Below are 25,267 nucleotides of genomic sequence, written 5' to 3'. Positions count from 1 at the left end.
AGATCCTTGAAGATCTGGAGGACAACCACCAAGGAGAGCAAGCTGACTTTATGGAACTTTATGGGAGTGACATGTGACATATAAAATACTTTTATGTTAAGCTACAGAGATTGGGGGTGGAAAGTGGAGAGCTGTTACCATAATTTCTCCTAGTCTAGCTCATTCAGGCTAATTTGTAGAAATAAATGCACTTAGAAATAAATGCATTTCACATCTTGACCTAGTATATATACATACATATATAACTGAATCAAATTTAAAAATAATATCCTTTCTATTTCTGACACATTTTTTAGTTCTATTGCATTTAGGAAAATGGTTATTATGCTTAATTTCACCACAACCTAACTGGTCTCTACCCATAATGTGAAAGAATACTGTCTTAAACTGCTTCAGAACACTGATCTTCTATGAACAACTTCAGGCGTGTCCAATTATTTAGAAAAAGATTTCAAAGTTTTATAATAAATGCATTGTTACAATGATAATGAAATGGAAAATACAAAAACATTATTTCATCTTGTAAAATTATTGTATTTTTGCAGTATGCTTTTTGTTACATATATGTGCACGCGTGTACATAAGTGTACATACATGTGCATGTTTTTCGATGTTTTGCAAAACTAGTGGTTCTGCGGCATTAAAAGCTCTAAAAGTTCGCACTTTAACACTCCCAAAGAACGCATTAAGAACACATTGGTGGACGCGGTGAGCATTGCGTAGGGGAAAGGGCACGCCTCCAATCCTGGCTTGGATGAGACAAAGTCATAACATGTAACCAAAATGTTTGTACCCCCCCATAATATCCTGGAAAAAAAAAAAAAAAAAGAACACATTGGGCCTGGTGCTAGTAGGAACTCAATTAAAAACACTCGATCTGCGAGGCCAAAGTCATCTTCATTTATTTCTCCTTCCAGTAGAAGGAAAAATAAGTGAAATCATAAAATCTTATGTTTTATTATTATTACAATGCCATCGTCCTGTTTTTGGAGGCCTGGAAGACGGAATGATAGAACCGCGAGCTGGGCCACTTCTTCTAGGTTACGCCCACTCAGCGACTCCAGTGCTGAGGACCCAAAACCGAGCTGTGCCGGCTCTAGGCCAGAACCGCACTACGCTCTCGCGAGAGTTTTCCACCCGCCGCGAGTCTCCGTGAGCAATAGTTCCCGTCTCCTATCTCAGCTCGCCCACAGGCCGTTGTCTCCCCGCCGGCTTCCTCCGCTACCGCGGGGCGGGCCGGAACTTTTGTCCATAGGAACGGGTTTCCACTGTTGAGTGTTGCCGGCCGGCGTCAAGGAGAATAGGGTGCCATCCTCTTCCTCTCGCCGTCGCTGCCGCGGAGCGGAGCCGAGCTGATTTGATCGGGGAGCGTGGTTACCGGACGGGCTGGGTCTATGGTCGCTCCGCGGGCCGCTCCGCCGGCTGGTGCTTTTTTATCAGGGCAAGCTGTGTTCCATGGCAGGGAACTTTTGGCAGAGCTCCCACTAGTAAGTGATCTTCCGTCTTCTCACCTGGGGCCGGTTCGTGGGGGGCGGTGAGGAGTGGGCCTGCGACTCCCCTGGGCCTGGATCCCTGCCTCAGTCCCGAGCGCCGGCGGTACTCCCGGGAGGTGGCGGCTACCGGAAGCGAGATGAGCTTCTCTGAGGCGACTCTCCTCCACGCCCCCGGTCCGGTTTCGGGGAGGGAAGAATCTGTGAGCTGGAAGGGTGAGGGAAGGGGGTTTAGTCTCTGAAGAAGGAAGATTTAGGTGTTTAATTTCGGATTCTTGGATTGGCTAGGCCGCGGGGAATGAGATGGAGTGGGCACAGGTATGGAAGTGTGACTCAGTTCAGGACTGTGAGGCTACCTGTTCAGGACAGTGGTGGCTTGCTTTTGCCTCGGATTTCTTCAGAGAATGGGCATCGTGGTCTTTTGTCATTCACCTTTTATCTTGAATGGATATCTTACTCCGAGGAGAGGAGGGAGTCAGACTTATTTCTGTTGACTGCTTCCTGCCACTACTTTATGCCTAGATGGAGTTTTATGTTGATAAGGTATAGAGCAGGTGCTTTCAAAATGTATCCATTTCATTAGCCTGTGCCTTATATTTTGTTTTAAAAGTGCATTTTCCAGTGATTTGTTTGCCTATTTCTTTAACCTTTTTGATGAGTGAGTTTTTGTTTCTGTCAGTGACCATGGAGAGCTAGAGTAATATTAACACTTATCCTAAAATACATTTAAGCAGGTGGAAAGTATGTGATGGGGCTAATTGAACACTAACTAGGCTTTCCACTGTATAGTTGAAAGAGGAACGGAACTTGATAAAGAGGGTAATAATTTTTAATGCTAAGAAAGCATTAGTAACTAATTTAAATTTTGATTTTGAGAATAGGATCGATTCTTACTGTTCATTCATTTTTTTTAGCCCTTTGCACGAGGAAAAAAAACAATGGGCTGAGAAACCTATTTAATGAAAAGCAGGTTTTCCTTTTGCTATAAAGTGATTCAGTGGAGATGAAGTGTTATAGAAGCTTTACTACTGATTATGTTATTTTTATTTTGCATTGTTTCACACGGTGAAATATTTGCTTTGGCAAAGTTAAATAAGTTTTGGTAGCAGAGAAGAGGTATCCTGATAAACTTTGAAAGAAGCTGAGAGAATTGACAGGTAGCTAGCTGTTGATTTTTGGTTTTTCAACTTTAAATTAAAAAAGATCCTTTTTCCTTTTTTATAAGTGTTCTCACTATGTTTTCATTTACTCTTGGCATTATAAAAACAGGTTTTTCACTTTTCAAATGTAAAATTATTGTAAAATTAAATGTGCTCCTTTGGTGCTGTCCTTGCTTTCCAATTCAAATTGTCTTGGAGGAAGAGGCCAATTTGCCTTACTTAAATATTTTGCGAATTATGGAGTCCCTGATCTGCAAAAGGTTAACAAGTGTGAAAGACAAGACAATTCTGGAAAAACAAAGAAAAAAATTATGAAAGGCTATTGTCTCAGGTGAATTTGTGAAAGAGGAAAATTGACATGAAATATGCTGTATATCATGCCTCTAAAATGCACATTTTCACACTTCAACTTTGAAATCAACATGGCAATTTCTTTTATAGTAGCTCATGAAATAATAGTGAATCTTACATGAATCAAATTTGATGGAATGCAGTATTTGTAAGTCTTCTTGGTTTATCCTTCATACAAAGTGCTGTGAGGAAAACTTATAAAATATTTGTGAAATTTATCTTTTTTAAAATGTAAAATGACTCTGTGGAGATGAAATTGATTAGCAAATCACAGTATATTTCAGAAAGATGTAGTAGACCCAAACACATTCTCTGACCAAAATGAACCAGAAGGGCACTAAATATTTGCTGGTTGATTGAATGGATTACCGAACAAGTTACAAAAATAAAAACTACAGAACCAACCGTGGATACTTTATTATATCAAAAAGAAACTGACAAGTTATTTAATATGTAGAAAATAGCATGAGATCACTATATATGGGGTATAGCCAAAGCTGCATTTATTAGAAAATCAACATCCTGAATAACAGAGAATAAAAATAATATTCTATTCTACTTAAGAATATTAAAAATGAAAGTGAAATAAACCTAAGGAAACAGAAAGATTTATTAAAAGGAACACTGATACTAATGTATTAAAAGGAAAAAAAAATTATAAGAGCTGGTTCTTAGAGAATACCAAAACAGTAGACCAAACAACTGCTTGTTAAATCCAGAAAAAAGGGATGATACAAAAATAAAAATTAGGAATGAGAAAAGTAAATAAATCAGAGGTTCCTTTGGGTTATCTCCATGGTGATAAATTTGAAAGCCAAAACAAGTTAAGAAAATTACCAGAAAGCAACTCCTTAAAAAACCCTCCAGGCCCACATTATTTCAAGGGTAAATTCTTTCCAACTTTTAAAAGGATTTCCTTTTGAAATTGTTCTAGTTCACACAAAAAGAAGGAAAGCTTTTTAGTTCTCTTTATAAAGCCACAATAATGCTTATAGGAAAATCTAGCTAAGGTGGCACTAAAAACAGTCTCACTTTTGCATATTGATGCAAACATTACAAATAAAGTAATACTAAATGGAGACTAACATTACATGAAAAGTATAAAACAAGACAAAGTGAATTTTACTATAGAAATAGAGTCAATATTAGGAAATATGTTAAACAGTGAAGACATTAAAATACTATTAAAATTCAACATCTGTTCTTGACTAAAGTTCTTACTAAAACAGAAATAGGATGCTTCTTTAACATGAAAAACATACCAAAGCATCAGCAAGAGATATTTAATGGCAAAACATTAGGAAAATTAGGGTGCCTATTTAACATTTTCAGAATATGCTAGTCAATGAAATTGGTAGGAGAATGAGATATAAAAAGAATAATAATTATCCATATGTAGATAAAATTAATTAGAAAATTCAGTTAATTAAAAACTTATTAGAAATAATAAAGGTTTAATAAGATGACTACTTACAAAATACAAAGATAAACTTTTTAAAAGTGAATGGTAGAAAAATATAATTTACTTATAGTAACAGAAAATATACTGGAGAAAAAAGTTAAGAAATGTACAGGACCGGTAGGAAGAAAACTTTAAAACTCTATAGTGGAACAGAGATTTTAATAAACGGAGTTTAAATTGTAGCATTGTAAGATGTAATTTCTCCCTATATTGATCTTTAAATTCAATGCAATCCCAAACAAAATTTTGAGTGGATATTCTTTTTTGGGACTTGACATAATGATTCTAAAGTTCAGGTTTTAGAATAATAATTGTGATAGAATAGTCAGAAATTTTTTGAAGAATAGTAGCAAGGGGGCATTGTTTATACCAGATATTAATTATATAATTTTCTGTGTTTTAAAATAGCATGGCATAGGAACAAGAAAACAAATTAAAAATAGGAAATTATAAAGAAGATCCAAATATAATGGCAGAATTATAAATCAGGAAATACTTAAGCAGCATTTGGAACCATTTGACAAAATTAGCTGGATCCCTACTTTATGTCAAAATAAATTTCAGATGGATCATAAATTGAAAGAAAAAAAAGCCTTGAAAGGTGTTAAGATATGGGTGGATTATTTTTACCATTTTGAGTCAGGGAAGGCTTTTCCATGCATGACAAACATAAAAGTAAAAGATGGGGAGATTCAAGTAAGTGATTCAGTTTCAGATTTCTATATTGCAGATAATTAAATATTGAGAGATATTTAAACTTGGGAGAAATTTTTGCAGCTTATTTTACAGACAAATTATTTATCCATAATGCACAAATTTTAGATCAAAAGAATCTCTTAATCATAAAAAAATGGCAATCCCATTAGAAAAATGGTGATATTAGAATTAACATTGTACAAAAGAATTATATTTGGCTAATGAAGGTATGAAAAGATATTTAACCTTAGAAGTAAAAAAACAAAACAAAACAGTAACATAATACTTTGCCTTTAAGTTACGAAGTATTTAAAAGACGGTAAGTAATCCATAGGATTAAATATTTTAAGACACACTCATGAATGGTTAATTGGAGTGGAAATTGATATAACTTTTTTGGAGAGCAAATTGACAGTGTGTTTCAAAGTTACCTACAAAACTGACCCATTAGTTCTACTTCTAGGAAATGATTTCAGGTATATTATTAATCATATGCAAGGATGAATTATAAAGTTGTTCACTAAAGCACTATTTGTAATAATGAAAAAATAATAACCTGTATATCTGCCATAAGGATTGGCTAATGATTCATCCATAATGCTGTGCAGCAATTTAAAAGGACGCTAAATAACAAGTTCATTGACATAAAAAGACTTACAATACATACCAAGTGAGAAAAACAGGTTGCAGAATAGTTTTGTAAGCAATATCAATTTCACATCTCTAGTTACAAATAGTATTCTTGACTAGACCAGAGGAGGAGGCTGTCAGTGTAATAAATTTTAAAGTAGCTTTTGGTATGATTGGATTTGTGAAGTAGGAAAATCAAATACCATAGTTACTCATGAATAGCTGAGAAACAATTTACTTCATCAAATCTAAGGTGCCATTAATTGGTGCCAAATAATTCCACCTTATTTTATATATCACTAAGAAAGAATAAACATACTGCCAATTAAAATGCTAAGGCATCACTGATTATAAGACATGTCTTGATATCAGAATCCTAGAATCAATGAAATACAATATAAGCTAGTAACAGAGAAAGACTGAGGAGGAAGAGGGAAAAGATTAGAACAGAATATTTTTCAGGGCACATTCATGTGTTCATTCACATTTCAAGAAATGTGAGAAATATCATCTTTAATGTTACTTCTTGAATTTTGTACTTCTCAGAATATGAACAACCTATTCAATCTTACAGTGTTGTCTGTGACTTTGTTGATTATCTATAGCGTGTCTTAACATCTTACTTCTTCTAGTTTACAATGGATTTTGGATAAACAAGATCTTTTGAAGGAGCGCCAAAAGGACTTGAAGTTTCTTTCAGAAGAAGAGTATTGGAAATTACAAATATTTTTTACAAATGGTAAACATTTTTATTTTTAATTGGTTGAAATGGTATAGTTGGTTACCTCTGAATTAAAGTGTTTTTAAATGGTAATTTTTGAACTGTTTTAGTCCATACTTAACATTTTTATTTATACATGTATTCTTTTTACAACTTATCTTACTTTTTAGTGATCTAAATAAAGTTTTTTTGTGTGAATCTTACATGTCACAGGCACTCAGGACAATTTGAAAGTGTTAATTAATCTCCCTAAGCCTTTATAATGCATTATTAAACCTAGTTTAAGGTTGGCTAAAGCAAAGTACTTAAAGGATAAATGATTCTTTGGTTGACAACCTCTAGTGGGCAGTCGTATCTCAACTTTGCTTTGGAGGGAAGAGGATTTAGAGTTGGAAGGTCTGCCATGTGGTAGCTTTGCTACATGATCTTTCTGACCTTCAATTCACTCTTTTGCAAACCTAACTCTCTTGTTGTTTTGAGGATTCATTATGGATTTTTTTTTTTTTTTGTAAACTGTAAAAAGGGTTTTAATGGTTTGATAGGCAGCTAATATTTTGTTCTTATATTTATTATAAAGATAGTATGAAAAGCATTGAAAATATTTAGACAATAGAGGGGAAATACCTATCATTCATCCTCTAATGCAAGAATAATTTTTGCTATGGGGCAATTTTTTGTGTGCTTATGAATATCTATTAAACAAATCTGCAAATCCTACTGCTAGACCACCATGATCCATGTAGAGCTTTATAGCATGTGTAGGTTTTTCTTGTGTTAAAAATGAATGTAGTCATGATTTGACTACATAGAAATTATTGTTCTATGTACCAGAAGATACATTTAAACTTTATTATTTTCCTTTTAGTTATCCAAGCATTAGGTGAACATCTTAAATTAAGACAACAAGTTATTGCCACTGCTACAGTCTATTTCAAGAGATTCTATGCCAGGTAGGGCTGTTTTATTTTGGGAATATGTTGTGGCTATTTGAAACTCTTATCTAATGTTGATGAACAGTATAAGTGAATCGTGTTTGCCATAGAGTTATCTTATTTTTTTTCCAGTGTGTTCTCTGTATAAATGATATCTAACTTTGTTTTTATCATATTTTAGGTATTCTCTGAAAAGTATAGATCCTGTATTAATGGCTCCTACATGTGTGTTTTTGGCATCCAAAGTAGAGGTATAAAACAGTTTTCTGTTCTTCATCAAAGTGTAGTCATGTATGTTGGTTAATCTGCCCCAGTTTTCACATTACTTATGTAAAGGTAATAATAGATGGTAATTTATGCAAGATACTGAAATAGTGCAAAATCAAAGATATATACACATCTTTATTTTATATATTAATTTAACAAATGCTTATGTAGCACTTACTGTGTACCAAGTGCTTTTGTAAGTCCCTTTACAAATATTAACTGATTTAACCTTCATAACTATGTAATATGTAGTAGTAGTATCCTCATTTTATAAATGAGGAAACTGAAGCACAGAAAGATTAAGAATTTGCCTAAGATCATACAGCTGGTAAGTGGCAGAGCCAGTATTTGAATCAGCAGAGTTTAGTTTCTAATCCTCTATTCTTAACTGCTTTGCTTTGCTGCCTTTAAGACATTTATAGCACTAACTATAGTAGTATTCAATAAGTGCCACAGCTTGTTTACTATAACCTGAGAATGTCCCTCCTTCTCACTTGTATGCTTATGTCCTACTTTTTTCCCTTTCGTGTGTCCTGATGATTGGCTGCCTACCAATTCACAGGGAAAGCAAGAGGGAAGACAAGGACTGGGGGGTAGCTGTAGCTATATAGATTCTAACAAGGGAAAGTTTGGTTGGTGAGGATAGAGAAATCAGGTGAGGGAGAAAAGACAAATAGGAACTTGCAGCTGAGACTGAATTTCTGTTCAACTTATTTAGCTTTTCAGTATTTTTGAGAGAGCTCAGCTAAAATCCAGAAAATAGTAGCAAATATTGGTTGGTTTTCATAATGAATTCATGCAGTCTTTACTGTTACAAAATTTTTGTATTATGTTTCTATTTTTGGATGATATCTTTAGAATAGTAATTGTATTCTTGAATAGTGAATGTGATTTTAACCCAGTAAGTTTACATTCCTTTTCGTACCCACTATGATTTAGTTTTGTTTTAGCCATTATTTAGGATTATCTATGACATCTTTCCCAACTATTTCCTAAATAATGAGAGCTGACTCTATTAGAAATAGTATCAGGACAAGCTTTCTAGAGATTTAAGGTTTTCTCATTGTGAGTGGTAGTTTAAGGAGGTAGAACCAGCTTTGTTGTTAAGTTCTTTAATGGAAAAAAAAAGTGTTTATAAAAGCCCTTTATTATGGGTGATTTTTTAAAAATATTACCATGTAATATTTGATTTTATTTAAATATTACCATGTAATAATTTAATTTTATGTATCTTAAGTACAACCAGTATAGGTGACTAAGGCAAAATCTTTATAAACATCTACTCTTGTAGATTAATTTGGGGATTTTAATTTGTTTTGTTATTTGTTATTTGATTTACTGAGTAGAACTCTGTTATGTGATTTACTGAGTGAAAGTTTTTGCTTTAAGATAAAGAATTATTTGAGGGCTTGGTGGAGTGACTTTCAGATTTGGTTATAGCATTACATTTTATCTCTATGACCAAATCTTTCTGCTAATTGTACAAAAATTGTATAGAAATGGTGTTTGGCTTTTACATTTTATTTTCAGTTATTATGGTTGGATGTTTAAATGTAAATATAAATTTATGTGTACACATACATGCGCCCCCCCACAGAATAAGGAGGTAGGTTGAAGATATTTGAACAGATAGATTTTTTAGTTTAGTTTCTTTTGTTGGATAAGGAACCAATTCTTGATTTTTTCAAATTTTAAAATGAAATGAAGGCTGTAGGAATCTTATGAAATTAATCTTATGAGAAAATTAAATGAGACAATATGTGTCAGGTGGATCACCTGATAAATTTTAGTTAATTTTACAATGGTGATATGTTAGGTTGAAAGAAGAAATGAGAAGTGATCTTGGAAGTCTCATACATATCATTCTTGTCTCCCTGTTCTGAAAAGGATAATTACTGTTTGTATGGTTTTTTTGAGTTCTTTTGGTGATATTAAAGTTTATCTTATTCAGAGATTGAACTGTTTTATTATTAAATGGCATTAGGTATATGTTAGTCCAGGTTCAATTGAATAGGAAGCATACTATTCAATTAATATTTATTCTTGCAATTCGATGTAGAATCTAAACAGTCTTCTTGGAAACTATTTCAAGTGCAGAAAACTAGCACTGGCACTCTAAGGCTTGGTTTCTAATTTGGTACCTTTTATTGTTATTAAGTTATAAAATTATTTGTTTTAAATGTAGCAATTTTAAAGAAAAGTAATATTGGTATCCCTAATCCAAAAATCCAAAATCTGAAACTTTTTGAGTGCTGACATCACACTCAAAGGAAATGTTTATTGGAACATTTTGGATTTCAGATTTTCAAGTCAGGGATGCCCAACTAGTATAATGTAAATATTCCAAGATAAAAAATCCAAACTCTGAAACACTTCTGGTTCTAAGCATTTCTTATAAGAAATTCTCAACCTGTATATTTTGGAGATTTGAGTACTTTTTCCCTCAAGTAGGTAGAAGGTGAACAGACTAGAGTACAAATATGAGGGGAGCTAGGAAATACTGTTTTGAATAGACCTCAGATAGATACTCCCAGGTTCACTGGGTTAATATGTACCTGGTCTCATCTACTTTTCTTTCTCTAGGAATTTGGAGTAGTCTCAAATACAAGATTGATTTCTGCTGCTACTTCTGTATGTAAGTGCAAAAAATATATCTGCTTTAAGGATGTAATTCTGAAGAAAGTTTCATAGTACATAGAAATTTTTTAGTTTATGAGACGTGTGAGATTAGTTGGGTTTATTAAATCTCCTGAGGATACCTTTATGACTAATAAATTTGGCAAAAAAGAAGTTTTTTTAAAAACCACTTATAGTATTATCTTTAAGATGTTACTTTTAATGTTATAAATGGATAGTAATTATCAGTCCAAAAATAGCAACTCGGTGGCTCTTAATTTTATAGTAGGGGTACAGAAAAATTTATTTCCTAATTTTATTATATTTTATTGTTTCCTAATAACTGTTATGTCATTGTTATGGGTGGAATATACTATAATGTTTCTTGAGCAACTATAATGTCTGTCTTTGGGAATTAGGTATTTTTAAATATACATATTGAAAAACATGGTTCAGAAAAAAGGCTGACTTTTAACCCTGGTTCTGTCATTAAGTAGCTATGTTTTGTCTCTAAGGAACTGTGTAACCTTGAGCAAGTTGCTTTACCTTTCTGCCTGAGTCCTTTATCTAGAAAGAGGGGGTTTAGTCACAGCTTCTCAGAGGTGATAAAAAATATTAAAAAATGTAAAAAGATGAGATTTAGCTTTTTGTGAGTCATGAAATGAAAGGAAATAGCATTGTAAAGTACCGTGTACTGGATATTAACATTATGCTATGTTCCATCTTTATAGATTAAGCAAAAAGGCCTCATCTAGCAAAAGATAATTCATATATATTATTATTATTATTATTTCTGTGATCTACACAGGAGAGACAGAAGATAGCTTTTTATGTTTTAAGTTTGTGAGCCAGACTGACTAATTTTTGTATTTTTGAGTCAGTCCCTGTCCGAGAAGAATACAATACTATAATTCAGTCTTTTCCATGTCACATCATAATTCTTATAAGGATAGAAGATTAATAATCATTTTTGCCAAAAAGTTTAATATACCAATCTATCACATTGATGAAGTAATGAATTGCCCTTTGGAAAATCAAATTATTAAAAAATTATAAAATGACTAAAAGGAATTCTCACCAAAATGTTAGCAATGCTCAATCTGTGCATAGTAGATTAGTGGTACCTGATTTTCTTCTTATGTTAGTTTCTGCTTTTTAAACTTTTTAAAAAATGTATATATTTTTTATTGTGAGATACCTGTTACCAAGGTTTATTTATATATATGTTTTAGAATTTTTTATATAACAGGCTATTTTATTTATTTCTTAAGTTTTATAGTGTATTATGTAGGCTCAGACTGCTTGGGTTTCAAATTTTAGCTCCATTTCTATGGGATAAATTGAACAAAATATTTTTTTCTGTGCCTTAGTTTCCTCATCTGCAAGGTGAGGATGTTAATATTTACGTTGAGTAGTTGTGAGAATCAAATAAGTTAGTATCCATAAAGCTCTTAGAATAGTGCTTTGCTCAGTGTGTAACTTTGCTGTGGCTGCCATAAATACCACAGACTGGGTGGCTTAAACAACAGAAATGTATTTTCTCACAATTCTAGAGCCTAAATGTACAAGATCAAAATGTCAACAGGTTTGGTTTCTCCTGACGCTTTTCTCCTTGGCTTGCAGATGGCCACCTTCTGGCTGTGTTCTCACATGGTCCTTTCTCTGCACACACAGCCCTGGTGTGTCTTCTTCATATAAGGGCAACAGTCCTATAGAATTTCATCTATAATAATAGGTGAAACTGGGTGAGGGTGTCTTAAGTCTGCTCAGGCTGCTATAAGAAAATACCACAGACTGGATGGCTTTAACAACAGACAGTTATTTCTCACAGTTCTAGGCTAAGTCTAAGTTCAACGTGGTAAAAAAGATCAATTCCTTGTGTCAGAGAGAGATCTAACCTCTCTTTCCCTTCCTATAAGGACACTAATCTCATCATGGGGGCTAACCCTCATGACTTCATCTAAACCTGATTATCTCCCAGAGGCCCTACCTCCAAATACAATCACATTGGGGGTTAGGACTTCAACATGTGAATTTTGGGGGGACACAGACATTCAGTCCATAAGGGTATAAGGGAATTCTGTGTACTGTTTTCTCAGTTTTTCTGTAAACTTAAAACTGTTCTAAAAAATATTCAGTCTACTAAAAAGAAAAAAAAAAGGAATATAATTAGGTAGTGTTTGGTTTGTTTTGTTTTTTTAAGGGAAATTTGAGCATATGGGACAGATTTACTGAAGGAGGAAAGGTTAAAGATGAAAAAAATAGTAGGAACTAGCAATTGAATAGATGAAAGCAAGTGCATAAGTGGTTAGGGGTAAAAATAGAGAGGAGTGATGCATTTTCCTCTAAGTTGGAAGAAAGGGATTAGAAGATAGAAAATCAAAATGCAGAGCAATTTTAGCATGGAGTAAGAGATAAATTGACAGCATCAGGTAAATCTAATTTCAGTAGAGGTATTAGGTGTCAAGGTCCAGGAGTTAGGAATGTAGATTTGTTTTAGGTACAGAGATAATTTTACCTGTTGATTGTCTACCATTATATAAGAACTTGTTTTTTCTCTTATACTTTACATTTTATTCACATCAAAATGATTTGTAAAACTCAGAGACCTTAATAGGTATAGGTACATTTTCAAAATTAACTGAAGACAAGAGGAAAAGAAAGATTAAGTGTAAATTTCCTTGTGTCAAGTGTAAATGGTTTCAAATCCTGGTAGATGTTACCTATCTAAATTAGCAATAGGGTACTCAATTTACAAAACAAATATTTTTGAAAACATGGTACTAGAATAAATGGAATTCCTTTTCATCTCAGTGAGGTCACCTGGGATTTTATATAAATGGAAGGAATTATAAAACAGGTCTTTGAGGACCTGTCAGTAGTTACTTGATTGAGTTAAATGTTGTGGCATAATAGCTGGAATACAGTTTTCTCAGATAGTACTTAAATATATATATGTATGTATATATGTATATATTTAAGGAGATGGGGGACTGATGGCTAATGTGTTTTTTTCATTTGTACTTTATTAGTGACTAATAAAGTAGTAGATAATAGAGTTGTAACGGTGTGTGGTATAAAAAAAGGTTCTAGAGACCTTTGCACATATACTAATGCTTTATTAAAATATATTTTTTGATAAAAAATAACTAGTCATTATATAAAGTTTAGAAAGTACAGATTAGTAAAAAATTCTTAAATCTCAGATAACCATGTTATCATTTTCTGGTATATTATCCTTTCAATATTACATATGTATATTTTTAAAAAACAAGTACATATGTATTGTAGACACGTATACAACCCGTGTGTTCCTTCTAAGGTAAATCACTAGAGAATAGAGCAATACCATTCTGGACCTGGAAAGATTTTAAAGATGATAAAAGCCAGTGATTTTTTCTTCATTCTTTTTATTTATTTTTTAGGCTGCAGAACCCTTTCTTAATATAACAATTATAAAATTGAGGCTAATTGTAGTATAGGTGGTGATCTGGGGCTTCCTGCTACTCAGTCTTTCCCCTCCCCTGAAAAAAAAATCTGGATCCCTAAGCAATGCCAAGAGCTGCTGAAAATGGGTAGCCCTACCCTCTAATATTCTACACTGTGTTAAATTCTAATTTTGGGTTAATTTATTTTCTCATTGTCTTAGTTAAAATTGTTTTTTGTTTTCTGCAGTAAAAACTAGATTTTCATATGCCTTTCCAAAGGAATTTCCTTATAGGATGAATCATGTAAGTATAGTGTATAAAATAAAACACTTGTCAAAGCTATATATCAACTAGCTACATTTTGTATTAGAATAAACTTAATAGTCTCCTAGAAATGGCAATTTCAGATATTATAAGACCATAGACATTATTCTAAATTAAAAATAACTAGCTTTTACCATTTTTTAAAATACTTCATAGTAGTGATTATCAACTCTGGCTGACCATTAAATCATCTTGGGAACTATTTAATACTACTGATGTTGCATCCTTAATAGACCACCTTAATAGAATTTTCAGGCTTGGAGCCCCCCAGCATTGGTACTTTCTAAAAGCTCCCAGGTGATACTAATGTGCTGCTGGGGCTGAGAACCACTTTAATGGAACAGTATGAAATATTTTTAAGATGAATTTCCATTGATATTTTAATAGACATATCTTTCTTTTTCTACCATGCAAGGGATTTGTTCATTCTGCTTAAACTGTGTGTTTTTAATTAAGTAGAGATCATTGCATTCTTGCATTTATTGAGTAGAAAAATAAGGAAGTTTTTACAGGATATTTTAAATAAAAATGAGTAAAAAGAATGCTTATAAGAGGCTGACTTTTCCTTATAAAGATTGAAATGCTTTATAATCATAATTGTGTGTTATGTAATAAAAAGTAATTTTTATTGCATATGTTCATTTTAATATAAGCTTATTTTCTTAGTTTAAAATTTTAATTAAAATTTGTGCTAAATTACTATAATGTCTACAAATTGTGTTAGATTAAGTGGACTCATCTAATTTGGTTTCTTGTTGACATTTGATAATTTTTTTTTTTTAAACAGATATTAGAATGTGAATTCTATCTTTTAGAACTAATGGTAAGTATATTTCCTGCAATTAATAGAGTAAAACAATTTCAAATTTAATAAAGTCAGAAATTATTTAAAGAAATGATTTGTAGGGAGGTACATTTTAACACCATCCACATGATACATGATGGTGAAATCATAGTAGCCTGGTAACCTTATCACCTGTACCCTCTCTGAAACCCATAAAATAATTTGTGTATCCTACTTAGGATGGGAACATTTTTCTATTTTATAGTAAGTAACTACAATAAAAGGATCATAAGCAAACAGGTCAGGACATTAAACCACTGTAAATTATGTGCACAATTTGTATATGTGTACAGTGTTATTTAAAGATAGATAATGTCTTTGGCAGAATTCTGCTCCTCCAATTGAGAATTATGGATTTATAGGCTAATAAGAGGTTTCAGTGTGTTGCAGATGTGACACTTTGAGTCTCTAAGGGAATGAATGGATGCTGACTGACTGCCAACCGATTTACCAAGGTATATTCCAGAGAGAGCACTGCCTTCACTATTATAGTAGAGGTTAGGGCTGCCATACTGCTTGCTTAAGAGAATAAAAGGGAAGCAAGCATGAGTTAGAGAACTTCACTTTGGAATACACAATTACAAATCAGTTGGGTGATGATATCGTTTTTGTGTTGTAATAAATCTGTTTTTATACATACACATTTTTTAAACTGTTTCTAGGATTGTTGCTTGATAGTGTATCATCCTTATAGACCTTTGCTCCAGTATGTGCAGGACATGGGCCAAGAAGACATGTTGCTTCCCCTTGCATGGTAATTAGAACAGAAGTTATTAATAGTGTAACATGTTATTAGATAGGAAGGTTGACAAGTAAAAATGAAGTTTAGTATTGTTAAAGTCATTAAACTAGTGCCCCAAGATATTTTATGTTAAGTAAAATACCTGCTTGTTGAATTTTAATAACTATAGTGGTATAAATGCTAAAATTATAAGCATCTTAAGTTATCTATTTGATAAATATACCTGTTAAAATTTGATTTTGTATGAAAAACAGACTGTTAATATAAAAATTAAGACTGAGGTTATCTTTAACATAATCAGAATACTTTTTGGTAGTATTCAACATATATATAAGTTCATCATATAATTTCTGTTTTTTTATTTAATCTTCTGATTTTTGAAAAACTATGCAAATATGTTTATAATTTATTATGAGGTTTTGACATTTAAAATACATTTAGCTGTAGTTTTATTCATTGATAAGTGCTTGTTTGTTGTCAAAATCATGTATTCTTTTGCCTTGATGTTTTCACCTTTATAGCTGTGCTTCAGTAATAGAAAAGGGAAATAAGTGTTACAAAGATGGGAAATCTGGCCCTCTCTGGGAGGAAATGTACACATGAGGTAGTTCTGCTTTCAGTAATAATATGATTTGCATTTCTATAGGAGGATAGTGAATGATACCTACAGAACGGATCTTTGCCTACTGTATCCTCCTTTCATGATAGCTTTAGGTATGTAAGCGTGTTATTACTTCTGCTAATTAAATTGTTATAAATATATTTAGGTCATCCTAAAATAAATTTCAACCTATTGTACTTTATGTTTTTATGTTCCATGAAGTAATAGACTAATACTTGCATGTGAATTTCAATAATATGAACTGCAACTGTCACAAATCAGGATTAGTATCCCCCCCAACCCCCTTTTACGGTAAGTTTTTTTTAATCATTTAAAAGCATTTTAATCAGTGTCTGAATAGAACATTTTTGTTTGTTTAGGGGGAAATGTTCAGAATTAAGCCTGCCAATATTAGTTTGAACTTATGTAAAATAATTGAGCCCATCTTTCATATCTTAAGCCCAATTAAATACTTAGGTTGGGGGCCGGGCGCGGTGGCTCACACCTGTAATCCTAGCACTCTGGGAGGCCGAGGCGGGTGGATTGCTCAAGGTCAGGAGTTCGAGACCAGCCTGAGCGAGACCCCGTCTCTACTAAAAATAGAAAGACATTATATGGACACCTAAAAATCTATATAGAAAAAATTAGCCGGGCATAGTGGCGCATGCCTGTAGTCCCAGCTACTCGGGAGGCTGAGGCAGTAGGATCGCTTAAGCCCAGGAGTTTGAGGTTGCTGTGAGCTAAGCTGACGCCACGGCACTCACTCTAGCCTGGGCAACAAAGTGAGACTCTGTCTCAACAAAAAAAAAAAAAAAAAAAAATTAAATACTTAGGTTGAGTAAAGGAGCATCTGTGGTCCTTAATACCTTGCTGGAGGGAGAAGTTAGCTACCATTCTGCTGTCTGTGGAAGGCAGTGATGTGATGGGTTAGAACACAGTCTTTGGAGTCAGATAGTCCTAGGTTTAAACTTTACTTTCTTTACAATTGTGGGGAAATTATCTAACCTTTCTGGGTTTGTTTCCTTAATTGTAAAATGAGGGGGATGCTAATAATTCCATACAGAGTCATTGCAAGAATTAAATGAGATGGCTTGTAGAGCAATAAATAATGCCTGCTGTTTGCTAGGCACTTGTTAATTTTTGTTCCTTTTCCTTCTATTGGTTCCTTCTATAACTCCATCCTCTTGGTTTTCCCCCATTATTTTCCCAATTCAGACTTAATTTTCATTTGTTTCTCTTTGTTCAGTTTTTCCTTAAATGTTCATGTTTCTTGGCCTTCTTACATCAGAGGTGGCAAATAGGCTGTATTTATACTTTTGTGGTACTGGTGGCTCCCTGAAACACTGGATTTGGAAGGATTTTGAGGTGGCATCTGGGTTCAGTGTGTAAGAATGCTAGGCTCTACATAGGTAGGAAGGAGGGGATAACAGGACATGTGCTATATCTTTGCCATCCCTGCTATCTTTCTTCTTCCTGGGTATTTTCACTGAGGCCCGTGGCTTAGAGAGATCTACTATCTCTTACGTGCTAAAATGTTCAAATTTCTTTTTTAGCCAAGATCTTGTTCCCAAGCAGTTCTTTATATCCTTTTTCCTTTTATACTGCCCCTCAGACTCACCACTGACCTCATCAGTTTGCCCCAAAATATGTTCCTCCTTTTGATGTCTTTGCTAGCTTGTTGAATAGCACTAGCTAATTACCTTAGTTGGAAACCCACCAGTTAGGTTCTTTCATCTCCCTTGATACCTACATCTAGTTGGTTACCAATGCTTTTGTGCTTTTCTCTTGATTGTCCCTTTTTAAATCTCATAACTATCTTCTCATCTCTGTCCAGGTTACCACAGCAGTTTCCTAACTGGCTAATTCGCCTTCCACATCCCTGTGCTCAAGAGAGCCCATCCATCCTCCACACTGTTGAGCTAGGCTAGTGGTTCTCAACTGGGGATAATTTTGCCCCCCAGGGGACATTTGGCAATATCTGGTTTGGGTTGTCATAACTAGGGTGAGATGCTACTGGCATCTAGTAGGTAGAAGCCAGGGATGCTGCTAAGCATCCCATAATGCAAAAGATAGTCTCAAAGAATTGTGCAATACAAAATGCTGGAATGAGCTTTTTAAGATTCAGAATTTGTCTCCAAATTAAACCTTTCAGTGCTCTTCCTAATTGCTGGATAAAATCTACAGCCTCTTTTTACCATTTATGTACATGTCATTCTCTCCTCCCACTCTCACCTTTTTTTTAAGGCTTGGCTCAGATACCCCCTTTAGTTGACCCTCCCCAGCACCCTCCCAACATTACCTCTTAGGATGCCTCCTCAATCTCTGATTTACTCTATCTATGCCCCTGTCATGGCTTTTTCCACTGTATTTAAATCATCTGTTCTTATCATTTCAGTCCTTTAGCCTCGTAATTCCTTCTGGATCTAAGCCCTACTTTGTAGTTTTGTTTGACTTGGGGCAACCAGTATGTCAGTTCACATTTAAGTTGCTGTTTGCCTAGAATGTCATCCTTAGCAAAGTCATGTGGGTAACCAGACCAGGAAATTTAACTCTCAACAAGCTAGGATGGGATCAGGGTAGCCAGGCTGCTAGTAGAAATTGTTTTAGGCAAAATCGCAATGGGGATTCTTGTCTTTGAGCTCTTTTACTATCTTTGTTAGTTTATATTACATATAATGTATATAATTGTATACGGTATATTACATTGTTTCCTAACCTCTATTTTATTTCAACACTAAATTTATATAGGTGTGCCCACCCTTCACATAACTTGATCATATGCTAATAACTTTAAAAAGAAAAAAAGCAGAGGCAACACTGCTTTTAATTGAAATGTCAACATTCTTAAAACTTGGCATATTGATTGACTTTCTTGTTTTGTTTTTGTCACACTGACTTCTGGGTGCAATTTGACTTTGTTTATACCACTGTTCAGGAATGGCTTCCCTGTTCTAATCTCCTCTTTGGCTGTTCTTCCTCTCTAACATACCCTGACTTTCAAGGCAACTGCATTGCGGCTAGGGTCTAGCACACAGTGAGGAGCAGATGTTTAGAACATTAATGTAGTCTAATAATTTTTCTATCTATATCAGAGGTTGTTGAGATGGTCAGTGGTAATTATTAAATGTAGCTGTGTAATTTGTTATTTTTTTTTTATTATTTTTTTTTTTTATTCTTGGTCTTGACTTGCAAGCTGTATAATTTTTTAAAGGAATGTTGGAAAATACACATAAATTTGTAAGTGAAAATCTTATCTTTAGTTCTAAGGTCATGTATTCTATGTCTGCAGCTAAACATGGGCAATTGTCTCTCATTTTCTTTCCAGCTTGCCTACATGTAGCCTGCGTTGTACAGCAGAAAGATGCCAGACAGTGGTTTGCTGAGCTTTCTGTGGATATGGAAAAGGTATTCTTTAACATTCCCTTACTTAAATAAAAACTTGAACATTTAAAAATTAATGTCTTATTTACTTACCATAAGTCTAAAATCTTAGGATGTTCATCAGGCTAAGAAAATTATTGGTTAAAAAATATTAAGAAATACATTTGGTGGGAAGAGTTGATGTTGACTATTTAAGTTATATTTCTCTTTTCAGCTTAGGGTTAAATAGAATGGTAAACTTTTGTTTTGACTGGTTACAAAGTAGCCTCTAATTTCCAGGATTGTTTTAAAAGCTACCCAGTGACCACTGATTACTACTGTGAACTTCTGTAATGCAGCCTATCTCCTGGCAAAATGGTTTTTGCCATGTTTTCTACCTTTTCTGCTCAAATGTTGAACACATTAAAATTAATACAAGTTAGGTCCACTCAGGTGGGAAAGAAAGGCCTAATTTGGAAACTGGTTATGACAAATTTGTAGCTGCCAGTTTTTGAGCACCTTAACTTACAGGTAGTTAACAGAAAATAAAAACATCTTGTGTGTGCAATCTCCCATTAAATTGTTTGAAACAGTTATTAGAGGAGTGTGCTCTATAGTGGCATATTCCTCCATGATTAGAACCTTTAATCTTACTTAGTATCTCACTATTTTGTTTTGGTGTAAGATGTCATCAGGTAGAAGAAAACCAACTTCAGAGATGGATAAGGATGGACAGGGTATACCTGTTAAAAGATGAGACTCTAGGAGGAAAAACCTGTCTAAAAAAAATTAGCAGAGTGGTGAAAAATACTGCTTTCAAATTTTATCAAAATTGTCTAACCTGCATACTTAAGGACAGAGACTCTTATCTTTTTACAGTTTTTTGTGATGTGTGTTCTTTACATAATAAATGTTGCTTGTTTTTGCCACTGAGAACTTTTCAAATATTTTCTTCTAGATTTTGGAAATAATCAGGGTTATTTTAAAACTATATGAGCAGTGGAAGAATTTTGATGAGAGAAAAGAGATGGCAACTATTCTTAGTAAGATGCCGAAACCAAAACCTCCTCCAAACAGGTATTTTATAAACTTTAATTATTGATTTCATTTAATTATATATCATACTTATCATATTTTTCTTAAATTATGTTGTTTTGTATCTTTTTCTTAAAATTTCTTCCAAAACTTCATAATCCATGTTAATTTTATTTTTTAAATTTGTGACTTGATAGTTTGAGAATATCTCATTTTTAAAAATACATTAGTCTGATCATGTATTTAGTAATTTTTCCTAATGCAATGGAGGTCTATTACAGGTATCCCTCAACATATGGCTACATATTGTACATAAATTTAATCAGAGAAGTATTAGGCATGTTTATCTGAAATTCAGGGATAAAGAATTCTGTAGTAGTTTCATGTCAGTGTGACTATGTGCCATCTTTTTTCCCCCCTACTACTGGCTAGTTTCCTATTTTATAAATTTCACTAGCAGAAAAATTCTGATGAATGACCTGATATTATAAAGATAAAGAATTTTGGTTTTGAGTGACCCTAAGATCCACAGCACGCAATAACATAATTTTGCTAAATAATGAATCACCTGTGCTAATAGGTTTTTGTTGATGATTTTTGTTTTTTTTAAATGGGATCTGTTCAGTTAGTTCAGGTTCTAAGCCCTCACTGTATATCAGATAATTTGGGGTAGGGAAAAAAGTCAGAAGAGAAATAAAGAAATGTTACCCATCTTCATCATCTATCTAGAAAAATAATTAAGTTATATAACAAGATAAATTTGTAGGTTGCTACTGATAATGTTACAGTTTGGACAAAGTTAACTTGACTTATACAAGGAGCTGTTTAAGGCAGTCATTCAAACAGCTGCCTTTGGATGCATTTTTTGCAGAAATTCCCTGAGTGATTCTCCACTAGTGGCAGGGCCTGAAGCTGCAAGATGATGGTGGACAAGATAAGGCAATAATCCTATTGCCACATTCAATGGTATTTTCAGTTTTAGTTATTTTTATTTTAAATATTCAGCATTTTCCAGGAAATTACCATATTTCTTTCTGACTTACAAAGTTTTGCTGTATTTATATATGCTTTTATTATGCCTTTGGACACGAGTTTTTTTGGAAGAACACTTCTTGATTTTCGTAAATAGTAGGAATAGAATTTTATATGTAAGATTTAATTTTATAGAAAATTTGTTTAGAAGAAGCTGTAATCTCTATGTTGAGTGATACCTGTAATAAGAATGAAATCCCATACCCTAATTTAAATTTTTGGAGTGTATATGGACACTGACTTCCAGAATGCTTGTTATGTGTGAGGACAAAAAGTTACATAAGAATAAAAACATAAAACCAAATGTTACTCTTCTGGGTTTTAATTTTTCCACATCTGTGTCTTAGAAATGTTTCTTTGTAAAGTTCTGCTGCAGAATAATGAACTTTAAAATTAGTAGGCTTATTAGGGTGTTAAAAATGAATCTTTTAATTGGTAAAAAATCTCTTTCTTCCCCATTTGAACAGTGAAGGAGAGCAGGGTCCAAATGGAAGTCAGAACTCTAGCTACAGCCAATCTTAAAACATTCCGAAGAATTCCGTAGTGGACCACTTGGAAATAAACCATTGGACAGATTTCAGTAATGTCTTCAATGGAACACAAATGAAAATGAATAGCTTGTTTCTGTCAAGCATTTTGGGAAGTGATTTTATTTTTGCAAAATCAGTTTCTTTACCTAATTTGATCTAGTACATAACTGATTAAATCTGTTGATTATAAAAGTTTGGAAAGGTTCTAAGGGGACCTACAGACAGACAGACATAGATATTTCAAAATTAATAGCTTTTGATTAGTATAATATTTCTTAATTTGGATAATAGAAATTGTAGCTTTTTATTAAGCCAGGAAACATGGAGCATAATTTCTTTAAAATTCTCTTTGGTCATTGAGGGACCAGAAAAGGACATTAAAAGTCAGTATATGAGGGGTTTTTTTCCCCCTTCATATGTTTAACTTTAAAACTGTATTTAAACAATCAAATCTTACAAAATCCTGGAAGATTTTGAAACGATGTTGATAATTTCAGGGAAATTAATCAAGTACCTATTGATTTAAAAGTGTATTTTATTCAATAGTTTTGGTATCTTGCCATGGAAGATACTTAGCCCCAGCCTAGCAGAAAAGTGCAATATGTATAGCATACTTTGACATTTTAAAAGTAATATTCCATAACCATTTTGAAATGCTGGGCAAACAGAAGAAAAAAACCTACATGAAGTTACTTGCAATTAATTCACAGTTAATCGGGCGTTTTGAAAATTTAATTGGATAAAAAAACATAAGTTTGAAATCTAGTAAAATTTTAATGTTAATTTTTACTGTGAAAAGTTTTTAATAAGATATACACACCCTAGTTTAATTTTGTGTCTCAATGTGGATTTACAAATTTACTACAGGTATCCTGAGCCAGGAACACAATCAGGTTTCAGGCCAGTTTGATACTGGCTGTTCTTAATTCTCACATGAGTGTAGGACTTCATACTAAATGTTATGTCAGTGGGACTGTGCTGTCTGTAGAACTTAATAAATTAAGCATTTTCTTCAGACTTGAAGGAGAGTGATAACATTTGGAGTCATAGGATATTGATGTACAATTTAAGGATTAAAATTTTTTAATAAATCAATTGTGGACAATGGGTTATTAAATTAAATGTTGGCTTCCTAGTATAAAACTGCAAGAATAAAAGTAAGTTCTCCAGCCATGTTGACTAGTGTCTTGAATTTATCTTTTTTAATTTGCCTTATGCTCTTTTCTGAGAATACCTCTTTAGTTAAGTATTAAATTAAAGCTTTCTGTAGTTTGCCATTGGGGTCATTTCAAATGGTATTTAAGCAGACCACATCCTGCTTCCTTATGGATAGTATCAGATGAACTGGAAAGGGAGACTGTGTGTGTAAAGTCAGACCAATGACAAATACAAGTCTCCTAGGCTTATGGCAGGATAAGAAATAAGAGAAAAAGCTCTCCTCAGGTCTGAAGGAATTAATGCTGGGCTTGAGGTGGATGGCAGAGTGATAATATATCACAATCATTAACTTAATAATTTTTCCTTTAAGCTTACCTATATTTTTAAAATTTTATTTTTAAAATTAATACATGTGCCTCAATCTCTTATTGTAGAAAATTTAAAACAACATATACAAGAATAGATAAAGTAGTGTAATTAACCTCCATGTTCCTATCACCTAGCTTCAATAATTATCAATTCATGGCCAATTTCATTTCATCAAAACTCCTACCTACTTCCCTCAACTTGTGTATTATTTTGAATCAAATCCCAGATAGCATATCATTTCATCCATAAATATTTCAGTATGTGTTCCTAAGAAATAATGACTCTATAAAAAAAACTTTTATAAAAGTATTATTGTACCTAAAAAAGAATTAGTAATAATTTTTTAATGTCAAATTTTCAATTATCTCACAAATATAAAAAATCGTTAAATAATTCTGGTCAGGATCTAAATAGGGACAACACAGTACAATTCATTGTGAAATCCTTTAGGTTTTTTTAAATTAATGAATTCCATCTCCATCACATTGTAAAAATTCCTCTTTTTGGTGTATTTTTTACTGAGTTTCCCACTATCTGGATTTTGCTAATTGCATCCTTGACATGCCCTTTAACATGTTTTTTTCTCCATATTTTCTGTAAATTGATTATTGAATCTAAAGACTTGATCAGATTCTTTTTTTGTCTAGTAGACTACTGTATAAAGTAGTGGTCTTCCATCAGGAGGCATGTATGGCTGAGTGTCTCTTTCTGTGATTTAGCAGCCATTGATGATATGTATTATTTTTAAAATTAAAATATTACCATAGGCTTCACTGTCCAGTTTGATAGCCACTAGCCACATGTGGCTGTTGAATACTTAAAATGTGGCTAGTCTGGCTGGGCACAATGGCTCATGCCTGTAATCCTGGCACTTTGGGAGGCTGAGGCAGGATGATTGCTTGAGCCCAGGAGTTCAAGAGCAGGCTGGGCAACATGGTGAGACCCTGTCTCTACAAAAATAAATTTAAAGAAAATTAAGTCAGGCATGGTGGTGCACACCTGTGGTCCTAGCTACTTGGGAGGCTGAGGCAGGAGGATCACTTGAGTCCAGGAGTTTGAGGTTGCAGTAAGCTATGATCATGCCACTGCACTCTAGGACATAAGAACAAGACCTGTCTCCAAAAAAAAAAAAAAAAAAAAAAAAAAAATTGGCTAGTCTGAATTGAGTTGTGCTGTAAATGTAAAAATATACATTGGATTTCAAATACTTTAGTACAAAAGAATAAGAATGTAAAATCTCTGTTTATAATGATTACATGTTTTAAATAATATTTTGGATACATAGGATTAAATAAAACATTACTAAAATTAATTTCACTGTTTCTTTTTAATCTTTTACATGTAAGAAGATTTAAAATAACATAATGGCTTGCTTTATAATTCTATTGGACAGTGCTGCTCTAAGACATCATATGGAAAATGTTAGATCCTTGTCCCATTCTCCCTACCTTTCATTCCTACTATCCAGAGGCAAATACTTTCAATTTTTAGTCATTTCTCTGCTGTTCACTTCCACATT

At 33.3% G+C, this 25,267-nt stretch overlaps 1 protein-coding gene across 3 annotated transcripts; it reads left to right on the top strand.

Moving 5' to 3' along the window:
- Positions 1 to 1,169: 1,169 nt before the first annotated feature.
- Positions 1,170 to 23,744, top strand: CCNC (cyclin C). Of its 3 annotated transcripts, XM_069487458.1 has the most exons (13): positions 1,216 to 1,487; positions 6,422 to 6,528; positions 7,376 to 7,460; positions 7,624 to 7,693; positions 10,293 to 10,344; positions 14,001 to 14,056; positions 14,865 to 14,900; positions 15,584 to 15,675; positions 16,310 to 16,377; positions 19,590 to 19,669; positions 20,583 to 20,701; positions 21,531 to 21,625; positions 22,159 to 23,744. In XM_069487458.1, exons 1-12 carry the CDS (start codon positions 1,456 to 1,458, stop codon positions 21,580 to 21,582), a joined length of 849 nt encoding a protein of 282 aa, XP_069343559.1. In that variant the 5' UTR covers positions 1,216 to 1,455; the 3' UTR covers positions 21,583 to 21,625; positions 22,159 to 23,744. The 3 variants fall into 3 exon arrangements, with proteins under 3 accessions (XP_069343560.1, XP_069343559.1, XP_069343558.1); XM_069487459.1 differs by lacking the exon at positions 21,531 to 21,625 and having other exon boundaries at positions 1,170 to 1,270; XM_069487457.1 differs by lacking the exon at positions 21,531 to 21,625.
- Positions 23,745 to 25,267: the final 1,523 nt, after the last annotated feature.

The sequence above is a fragment of the Eulemur rufifrons genome, chromosome 15 (genome assembly GCF_041146395.1).
Source record: "Eulemur rufifrons isolate Redbay chromosome 15, OSU_ERuf_1, whole genome shotgun sequence".
Classification (NCBI taxonomy): Eukaryota; Metazoa; Chordata; class Mammalia; order Primates; family Lemuridae; genus Eulemur; species Eulemur rufifrons.
Note: the sequence above shows the minus strand (reverse complement) of the source record. Positions and strands in the feature narration are given on the sequence as shown.